The sequence below is a fragment of the Neolamprologus brichardi genome, chromosome 12 (genome assembly GCF_056152115.1).
Source record: "Neolamprologus brichardi isolate AB-2024 chromosome 12, ASM5615211v1, whole genome shotgun sequence".
NCBI lineage: Eukaryota > Metazoa > Chordata > Actinopteri > Cichliformes > Cichlidae > Neolamprologus > Neolamprologus brichardi.
This window is the reverse complement of record NC_142115.1, coordinates 1802023-1813005: the sequence shown is the minus strand read 5'-3', so window position 1 is coordinate 1813005 and position 10983 is coordinate 1802023. Positions and strand designations below refer to the sequence as shown.

General features: G+C 41.8%; 1 protein-coding gene across 4 annotated transcripts in view; it reads left to right on the top strand.

Moving 5' to 3' along the window:
* Positions 1 to 277: 277 nt before the first annotated feature.
* Positions 278 to 10983, top strand: part of adgrd2 (adhesion G protein-coupled receptor D2) — a 58930-nt gene continuing 48224 nt past the window's right edge. For all 4 annotated transcript variants that reach the window (XM_087848642.1, XM_087848640.1, XM_087848641.1 and 1 more), the window contains exons 1-8: positions 278 to 691; positions 853 to 910; positions 997 to 1221; positions 1304 to 1933; positions 4355 to 4477; positions 5182 to 5276; positions 6125 to 6406; positions 10686 to 10797. In XM_087848642.1, coding sequence (XP_087704768.1) covers positions 647 to 691; positions 853 to 910; positions 997 to 1221; positions 1304 to 1933; positions 4355 to 4477; positions 5182 to 5276; positions 6125 to 6406; positions 10686 to 10797 — 1570 coding nt within the window. In that variant the 5' untranslated portion in view covers positions 278 to 646. The remainder of the gene's footprint in view (positions 692 to 852; positions 911 to 996; positions 1222 to 1303; positions 1934 to 4354; positions 4478 to 5181; positions 5277 to 6124; positions 6407 to 10685; positions 10798 to 10983) is intronic.

Genomic DNA, 10983 nt, shown 5'->3' with positions numbered 1-10983 from the left:
GATGTCCCACTTAACACAAAGTGTTCTGTAGTAAACATCAACAAGGCCGATACAGTAAAAATGTCTGCCGCCCTGCTGCTGCTGATGAACTCTCTCTGGCAAATGCTTGACACTGCTTACGTAAATAGGCTTCTTTTAAAAAATGGCTCTATTTGCATGACAAAGCCCGATGGTTTCAGGGTGGAGGGCAGAAAGGAGAGGGAGGAGTTTGAGTCTGTAGCAAAGAGGAGGCAGGACAGACTGGGATTGTTGGACAGATGCACTGGGATCACCAGCTCTCTCCCAGTCAGGAGATCAGACTGCACTGCAGGGTGTATCGAACGCTGTTGTTGAGGTATTAGCAGTACTAGTCTGGATCTTGTTCCCATATTACCTCACACTACTTTTTGTACTGGTTGGAGGAAAGACGGGATTTAACATCTCCCATAAACTGGGAAAAAAATTGAATATTTGCGAACCAGCTGTTGAAGAGTGACACGTGCTTGCCACCAGCATTGTCATGCACGGCTCACAGCAGCATCTGAGATGTTTATGGCTTAAATGCTCATAATCAGTGGCGTTTATCTAGATTTAGCAGAAATATAATTCATAATTGCACTGGTGACCTGAATGGTTTATTACAGCAGAACGCTACACTGGCTTAGAGATGATGGGAACCCTGCTTACTGGACTCATACTCTTCCTGTTTGAGGTAATAACTTTCTCATTTTTCCATAATGATTTAAATGGATACATTTTTTTGATGTGTGCTTTTTTCATTGTTGTTACCATTTAAAACATGGAAATCCAAATTACTGATGGTCATTGTTTTTAATTTGGTGTTTTGGTAAACTGGTTTTCTTTGTCCTGCAGGTGGGATGTAAAAGTGAGCCGACACATGCCGTGCCAGAAAGAGTAGAGGGCTCAAATGGTGAGAATTCTGGCCACTAAAGGCTAAATAAAATCTCTATATTATCCATGTTTAATGAAACTTCATGTATATGTCTGACTTTCTAGGAGAAACACTGGTGTATCTGACACCACACTGGGCTTTCCAGCTGGTCAATGACTCGCTGTCCTTCTCTCGAGCCGACAGCTTCTGCAGAGGGCGGTTTAGCTCTCTCATCACCTCAGACCAGAAGGAAGTTTTGGAGCTGCTTCGGCAGGCTGGACTTCATTCATCCGTCTGGGTCAGGGATTCCAGCAGAGTAGCCTCCAAGCCTGTGGCACTCTCCCAGCAGTGTGAGTGAAAACGCAGTTTTAAGCTGCAGATTTTTGTTTTGTTCTGTTTTACGTGAAACGCCTTTTTGTTCTCATCTTTCAGATTTGCAGTTCTCAGCTCTAAAGTTTCCAAAGGAGTCGCGTGAGGGCTTTGCACACGTCAACAAGTCCTTCCCGGCCCTCTCATCTGTCAGTGTTTGTGTTCGAGTTCAGTGGGACCCATGGTGGAGTGAGGTGTCGACCATATTTTCCTACGCTGCGCCTGTCTTTACCAATGAGTTCCAGCTGCGAGGCCAAGCAGACATGCAGGGTCGCATTTTGCTGGCGCTCATCATCCACGGGAAGCACCTACCATACAAGGCATCCTTCCCAAATGATGGTGCGTGGCATCAAATCTGTGTCACGTGGCAGCAGAGTGGTGGCCACTGGGCTACCTATGTGGACGGAGACAGGAAAGACACAGGCTCAGACACAGACACTTCTAGGGAAATCTACGGAGATGGGATTCTGATCCTGGGGCAGGACCAAGACTCTTTTGGCGGGAATTTTACAGAGCCTTTCTTTGGAAATATAACTGACCTAAATGTCTGGAACATGTCTTTGGAATCACACCATGTCCGTCTGCTAAACGAATGTTCACCAGTCACCCAGGACCTACTTTTCAGTTGGAACCTTGAGCTCCTTAGTAGCCACCCTGTGGTCAAAGAGGTGCAGGCCCGTTTGTTTTGCCCGGGTAAGATGACTCCTTTTAAAATCTATAACTTAAATTTATTCTCTGCTAATAAGAGCTGTTGTATGTTGGTATACTTTGTTGGCCTTGTCAACCTTGCTTTGATGATTTTTGCTCTACTTTATGAAGGAGAAATACAAAGTAAAGTAGCTTTTTTAAAAATATGCACATTGTCAGACGGTTAAAGGCAAACTGCCTTGAAAGTTAGCAGAGAAGTGTAATAATTAGACAGTGTTCAAATTTAAAAATGAATGACAACTAAAAAAATTAAAAATGAAATGGAAAATTGTCCCAGGTAGTAAACTATCCAGTAAACTATAAAGATTTGATCTAAAACTGGTAAATATTTTAAATTATTGTAGGTAGGGCTGCCACAAACGATTATTTTGATAATCGACTAGTCACCGATTAGTCGACTAATCAGATCATCATCCATTGGACATAAAACGTACAGCTTATTGCACCAGCAGCATCTGCTCTTATATAACTATCATTAGCTTACAGCTTTAAGTGTTTAAGGTATGTGCTAACTAAAAATAAAGACAAGATGATAGTTTATTAAACTTTAACGAAATTTGCAGATTGTTTCGGTGAAGTTTAATAAACTCCTTGCTATCTAAAATATAACAGGACACCGGAGTAAATTCTCGAGCATCTCACACTTCTGATAATCAGCTGTCTGCTTGACGTTTATTCAGCTGTGTAAAAACTATAACTTTAATCTCAGCCAAACCGATTTACTCAGGAACAAATAAAATACTAAAAAAAGCCAAACAATAACATTTTTAAGTTATCTAAGTGACTTATATATCATGTTTAACCTGAGTAGCGAAAGACGGCGGTGGGTTTGAAAATGATTTGCCGGGAGTCCGGTGCTCTCAGGGCTCTAGTTAGCCTAGCCCCCGGCTAGCTATCGAGCTAGTGGGTAACAGACGTCTCCGAAAACGTCGGAGCGCTTTTGAAAATATGTGGTGTCTTGATAAACTGAGCAGATATTTGAGGTTTACACAGCTACATTCTCGCCTGAAAATATGTTAAACGTTTATTTTGTGACCCAGAAAGAATAATAAGAGTAATATTAAAACTAACTAGCTGCCGCCATTGTTGGAAACTGAGCTGGGCTGCGCTATGAATTCTGGGACACAGTTTTTTCTTCTTCGGGGTTTAACGGCAGCTGGCATCCTTGTACATGCAGTGCTGCCATCTTCTGTTTCAGTCCGTTATTACACTCTTAAATCCTACTACTTATTCCTGCATCTTTTGTGATCTTACAAAGCTTCAAACTATGCGTCGACTATTAAATCAGTCGTCGACGATTTTGATAGTCGACGTAATCGTGACTAGTCGACTAATCGTGGCAGCCCTAATTGTAGGTTAGTTAGAAGTAACAGATAAACAAAATGTCACAGCCAAAACAGAATAACATACAAAGACAAATAAATAATGAATAAATAGTTAAAAATGTTAAATAATTAAACAGCTGTGATGAGTAAGTAAATTTAAGGTTAACAGGACAGCTGAATGTAATCTATGCATTTTATTAACGAACTGCAAAAGCTAAATTAAATGACTAAAAAGTAATTATGTAGAGGTTCAGCTGGCCACGTGTAACACAGAAATATAACTGAATCCACTTCATTCAGTTTGATCTACTTAGTGGCAACAAACAAAAGTCAACCTGGTTTGGCCACCAGGCTGATAGCCGAGCTTACAAGAACAAATAAACATTTGAACAGTAACCCATGTAAAAGGTAGTCATTGGATAAAACAGTCAAGGGGCTGAAATAGTTACTTTTTTAAGAATGCGACAAAAAATACTTGTGTAAAATAACAGCAAACAGTTAAAATTTTACTGATGTACAGTCATCAGTAAAATTAAACTATGAAAAATAATTACATCCTGTTATTCTAACTATGGAGGAACTGATTCTAACAATACTGTCTACACAAAAAAGAAAATCTTTATGACTATTTCATGTGTTCTTGCACAAAGCATCACAGAAAAGCCTTTCTGTCACATTCTTACTTTAGTATAAAACCAAAGAATTAAATTTATACAGGAAAAGTCTGGGATGCTTCCAGAACAAGCAGAAAGAAAGTGTGCAGGGAGGGCTGGATGACTGCAGGGGATTCCCAGAGCTCAGTCAGTGTGTGGGGGGGCGGCTCGGGAAGGAACAGCTCCGAGCAGTGTTGACTACTCCCCCATATTTCCTCTTACTAGATCTGAGCACAGTTTGTTTCTTATCAGCACTCAGATAGGTTTCATTTGTGTTTGCACATTACTGAGATACAATTTGATATCATTTAAAACCATTATTCAGTTTTCTGCTTTAATCAAATGTCCATTAATTACACCTGACAAGGCTTCAGATATTCTTTTCATACTAACTCTTGTCTTGTGTGACCATTGGTACGTGTTTGCAGCAGTGCACCAGCAGGTGGAGCTACAGGGCTGCAGAACATTGCAGGGCTGGTCAGCTGAGCTTCCACAGTCGGGTCTGACGGACTGCCACGATCTCCTGCCTTTCATCTGCAGGAGCAGCAGAGGTGAGCCTCACAGGCTGTACGCTGCAGAGGTCTGGTGCATGATGGGACTTATTTAACCTTCCACCAGTTTAAGCCATTTAAATGTAAGCGTTGAAGTCACATCAGGGTCACATCTTTCCTGTTTGCATGCAGTTTTCAGCTGTGCTGGAAACATTTGCTGTAAAGATGCTTTGTGAGAGGAGTTGATGCTGTACAAAACAAAACAGATGCCTACCACGATGACCATGAAAACGATCCTCCATGTTTTCTACACTGACTTCCTGCACTGTATTCACTTCTAATGAAATCTTCTGACTTCCCATTGCCCCTGCCACCCCCTGCCCCCCCCGCAGATGCTCCTGTTCTCCATAGCTTCATTTTACTTCTCCTGTCAGCAGGAAACAGGAAGTCACAGATCTTTCCCCCCAAGTTTCTTCTAAATGTTGATCAAAAGAATTGATCTATGGTAAAACAAATGGTTTCAAGCAGGGTTACTGGAGTCACAGTCCTCGACTGAGCATTAATAAAATAGTCTCAGTTCTTTGCCTCCTGTAACTAAATCACACTATCTGAGCTTTAAGTAAGGGAGGTCACTTCTGATTTGAGTTTAGTGTTGTACTCTCGGAGGCTGCAGCAGGCCCAGGACGGAGTAATGATCTGTGAGCAGCAGTGCATGCTGCCCTCACTATATATCACCTGCATTCATGTCATATTGTTTTTGGCAGAGCGTTACCTGAAGATGAAGCAGATGAGTGACTCTCAGAGCTCTCAGCCCACTGCTTTCATGAGCCAGCTGATGAAGCTCTCCAACCAGAGCCAGGTACACTTCTACATGTCGTACTACATGCTTTATGTGTTTTATAACTGCACTGCATTTTTTTATATCTTTATTTAAATCTAGTAACATACTTTGCATTGAAAAGTATCAGGAGACTGTTTCCAGGCTCCTTCTGCACCAGAGAGGTGACACTGCATGTAACAATTGCTAGTTTTGGTAGACAAGGATCGGTCACATTGCACCCAACCCCTAATGCGCCCCCTGAGGGTGGGCTCATGTCCCTTTTTCAGGCTGTACCCGGACTAATGCCTGGCTCCAGGGCAGGGCCCCGGTAACCCTACCCCAGGCAGGGTGAACAGTTCCCTTGATCTCTGCTCATAGTGGGTCTGAATGACTCTTTGTCTGGTCTCCCCTGATAGGGAGACGCTCCCACAAACCCCTCCACCATGATAAGGGAGCAATTCACGGAGGGGTAACTGCAACATATGAAATATTGATAGTGTGTCAGTGATTTACAGATCATGCTATCATTAGGAAATCAGATTGTTTTTTCTTTTTGTATACTTTTGTGCAGTTCGTGTCTCCTGCCAACTACATCAATCTGCATTTTTTAATTAAAAATAAATCTGAGGTGACGCTGACTAATAACATAACTGTTATTTTTCACCTCCTAAACACATTGTGATTATATTGTTATTGTGCTATTTATGATAATTGTGACAATAATTGTATCCAGACTTTTTAAATTTGATTTCTAATTCTTTATCAGGCTTTTTCCACTTTCCAACAGGAAAACACAAATAAAAACACATGAACTCAAATGACCTGATGTCACAGAAAGTTATTAGTAAATATTAATCACACTAAAAACTCGCTGTGTCCTCTCCTAGCTGATGCTGCCATCAGCGCTGAGCAGCCTGGCTCAGGCATCCGCCCTGCTCGACGTCTCTGTCCAGGCCCTGGAGGACACCCGGGACGAGGGACTGCAGCCAGCAGACATGATGTCCCTCATACAGCTTCTGTCTCTAACTGCAGACGTCCCCTCACAGCCGTTTACCCACGACACTAACTACAGCCAGGACAACATACAGGAGCTCAGCCAGCACTTCATCACCTTGGCCGACAGCATCATCAGTGAAGAAGACACCTTAAAGTGGCAAGCCATCAAAGAGGTAGTTCACACTGAGTGACTCTGATGCTGACTTTGGTTTTTACCTGCAGCGTCACAATATCAGATGTTTTTACACAACCTCAACTTGTCATCAGACGGTACCAGCAGTGCTTAGAGTTCCTTGTTTTCCTGCCCTGTGGCAGTCCTGGTCAGGGTCAGCCTGTGAGAGCTGGGATAGGCTGCAGCAAGCCCACACTCCAGGATTGGGTGAACAGAAGGAAACTGATGGATAAAGGCTAAATGGACTGATTCTTACATAGTACTTTTTTACTCTACTTGAGTACTCAAAGCTTCATTTATCCTCATTCACAAATAAACACAGTCACCATTCTCTCCAGCATCTTCTGTTTGAACAGCCAGTTCCTCTAAAACCAACAAATCTTTCCCTCTTTTTGTTATTAGAATAAACGTAAAGGTAGAAGCTGCCAAATGATTACTGTCAGGATTGTTGGGAAGCACTACTTTTTCTAGTTTGTCAGAATCAGAATCAGAAAGACTTTATTTATCCCCACGGGCCAATTAAGATACAGCCAGGGAAAATGGGATGTGTCCCAAACCATAGCCTACGACAGTTATTCTAAACATTAGGATCATGTTCCATCTCTCAGGGAATTAATGCATATTTTGCTTCCAGATGTGTGCAATATATAACTCTACATCTGGCCTGATTACTATTGTACAGTCAGATAGAAGAATGTAGTTGTCAGCCTTCACCCACTCTGCCTGTAAGGATCCGAAGCTCAAGTAGGAGGAATAGATTTTCAAATAAATGGAATAATGGCAGCTTCTAAATGGAAAACAAGTCTTTAAGGGTCATTATTCTTTGTATATGCTGAAGAACTACTGCACATGCTTCTGCTCGCTCTCGCTCAACGTGGCTAAAATAGAGGCGAGGCAGGAAACGTCTACTTAACTCAGCGCTGATTTTTCTGTTTGTTTGGATGTTTAGTACACTCTATATTTGGAATTAAACCTTTGCTACATGTATTTAAAGTAACTTGAGTTAAAGTAACTAACAAAATAGTAGGTTCACTGGTGATCTGTAAATTCACCGTGGGAGTGGATTCTCTATTCAAGAGCTGATCCTGATAAATTAAAAATACATTTAGAAACAAAAATGAATTCACTGTCCTCTTCTATGATGCACACACAGATTCCATTTATCGAATTCTGTTATTTCCTTTGTTTTTAATTATTTGAGGTAGGGCTGCCACGATTAGTCGACTATCAGAATCGTCGACGACTAATTTAATAGTCGACGCGTCGTTTGAAGCTTTGTAAGATCACAAAAGACGCAGGAATAAGTAGTAGGATTTAAGAGTGTAATAACGGACTGAAACAGAAGATGGCAGCACTGCATGTACAAGGACGCCAGCTGCCGTTAAACCCCGAAGAAGAAGAAGAAGCTGTGTCCCAGAATTCATAGCGCGGGACAGCTCAGTTTACAACAATGGCGGCAGCTAGTTAGTTTTAATATTACTGTTATTATTCTTTCTGGGTCACAAAATAAACGTTGAACATATTTTCAGGCGAGAATGTAGCTGTGTAAACCTCAAATATCTGCTCAGTTTATCAAGACACCACATATTTTCAAAAGCGCTCCGACGTTTTCGGAGACGTCTGTTACCCACTAGCTCGATAGCTAGCCGGGGGCTAGGCTAACTAGAGCCGTGACAACACCGGACTCCCGGCTAATCGTTTTCAAACACACCGCTGTCTTTCACTACTCAGGTTAAACATGATATATAAGTCACTTAGATAACTTACAATGTTATTGTTTGGCTTTTTTCAGTATTTTATTTGTTCCTGAGTAAATCGGTTTCACTGAGATTAAAGTTATAGTTTTTACACAGCTGAATAAACTCAAGCAGACAGCTGATTATCAGAAGTGTGAGATGCTCGAGAATTTACTCCAGTGTCCTGTTATATTTTAGATAGCAAGGAGTTTATTAAACTTCACCGAAACAATCTGCAAATTTCATTAAAATTTAATAAACTATCATCTTGTCTTTATTTTTAGTTAGCACATACCTTAAACTCTTAAAGCTGTAAGCTAATGATAGTTATATAAGAGCAGATGCTGCTGGTGCAATAAGCTGTAGTTTTACGTCCAATGGATGATGATCTGATTAGTTGACTAATCGCAAAAATAATCGGTGACTAGCCGACTATCAGAATAATCGTTTGTGGCAGCCCTAATTTGAGGTATGAAGTACTAACCTTTAGAAAGCACCAAAAACACACAGACGTAACACTTGTATCATCCACAGAAGTCGCATCCCTAAATATAAACAGTTAAATATAGATTTCAAAACCTTTTGTTAAGCCTATTGAAAATGTATTGAATTTTATATGCAATTAACATAAAATTAGTTTCAGGGATATAGTCCTGATGAGTACCTCAGATGATTAAAGGGCTTCAAACTCCCACCCAGGGTGCTCAGCAACATCTACCTTTGCATCCTGAGTTGGAGCATCACCTCCTGGAAGCAGAAACACATCTGATGGAACCATTTGGTCCTCAGGAAGGTAGTTCATTCAGCTAGTTCAACCTCCTGAATCTGTAGGACAGACAGCAAACGCTGCACATCTGCAGCCAGGAGGACAGCAGGGGAACCAGCCACCTTAATAACAAACTGCCATGTGCTGGCTACCAGGACCGAACGAATGAGGAGGAATGTTTACACTCAAGCTGCTAAATGGCACTGCAACTTCAGCCCCTACGTGCCAATTGTCCTCAGGCAGGGTACTAACCCGATGCATCCATCAGAGTATAGAAAGGACTCGTGTAAAAAAAAGTGCTTATGTGAATGAGGCAGCTTTCGTAAAATCTTTGAGTGCTCAGAGTAGAAAAGTGCTATAAAACCCAGTCCATGTCACATGACCCAATCCCAGGTTCAACGAGGGCCAGCTATCTGCCGAAACCAGTTGGGGATAATGGCAAGAAAGGAGCGTGCTTTTACCTGAAAACTGAAATGTACTAAAGACGTGTAGAAATGGTTCTAGATGTCACTGTGCTTTGCTGAATCCCATAACTGTGAAAAAACTATTGGTACACTTTCTATTATTTATGGTCATCATATTATATTTATATTGATGGTCCATGGGCCACACTTTCAGGACGCAGGCATTACAACCTCACTGCTACGTAAACACCTGTCACTACATTCCCTAATTTGCGAAGCTGCTTTATGCTAAAATAACTTTTTAAACTTTGAGAACTAATTAATTGTACAAGTGGTTCCCTGCCTGCTGCACTCTCCAGAATGAGATAGCTGACTCTTGATTGATCCAGGATTGGTGATGTTTCTTTTCTTCGTCAGATGCTACATGTTAGATTGGCTTTACCCAACCTTTATACATAACCCTGCACAGATATTACATGGCCTAATAGATGGTGAGATTATACCTCACACAAACGTGTCAAAAATTCAATTTGGTGAAGAGAACACTGGTCTAATCACTGCTCAGTATCAAAAGATAGGACGTGTGAGGTCCAAGAGAAAAGGCTGTCCCACTTACACTCCAGTGACTGGTTTGTGTAGGAAGGAACGTGGGTGTTATTTTCCTTCAAATCCACCAGAGGACAGTATGCTTCTATGGTCTGTGTTATAAGAGCTCAACATCAGCTTCAGTGATGAAGAACAGAGCTGATAAATTTAAAGTCTGCCTCCAAGTCGTTGCTTAGTCATCCAGATTTTCCCAAATTTTCTCTAATTATTGAGTAAAACCATCCACGTAACCCTGTTCACACTCGCTCCACTGTGTTTTCCCTCATCTCTGTCACCAGGCTCTGTTATTCTTTCCTCCTCTGCTTCTGCACTATTGATGTGTATGGATCTGTATAAAGGTTGCCTTATGACAAGTGTTTCTCTCAGCACTTTGCCTCCCTTCCCCCTCAGAACTCTCAGTGCTCCAAGGCCAACTCAACGCAGACTCAATGATGAGCCATTTAAAAAAACTGTGCATGTGCTCATCCATAAACCTCCCTCTCTTGCTCTGCTCCCAGCTGTCTCCAAGGCTCAGTTCTTCAATGGGCAAATTGAAATCAGAATGCAGGTTTTCAATACAGACAACAGGAAATCTCTGATTGTACGCTGCGTTATAGGCCCGTCCACTGAGCTGTGTGTGTGCCCAGTTCTGCTGCAACAGTGTGGGAAACAGTTAAGAGCATAAAAGTAGTGTATGCATGGACATTTTGAGATCTGCCTTCTTTGGTTTGAGCAGGCCATAGTGGCCACGTGTCACTGCTGCTAACATGCTCGTGGTCTGTGTTTGAGGTGGTGAACGGCCCCATGGATGTGGTCAAACGCATTGACCACATGGTGACCAGCCTGAGCCCTCGTTTAATGGCAGAGACCGATCACCTAACCATCCGCAGCCCCAACATCAGTGAGTCTATCTCTCTCTCTGACACACACACACACACACACACATTAGAGCAGAGGAATTTGGACACAAAGGTATAACAGATACAGGCTCTGGCTTCATCATCAAGCAGTTTTAGAAAGCTAAAAAACTGCTTGATGATGAAGCCAGAGAAAAAAGGCAATTATGTAACAAATGACCTTCAGAAAG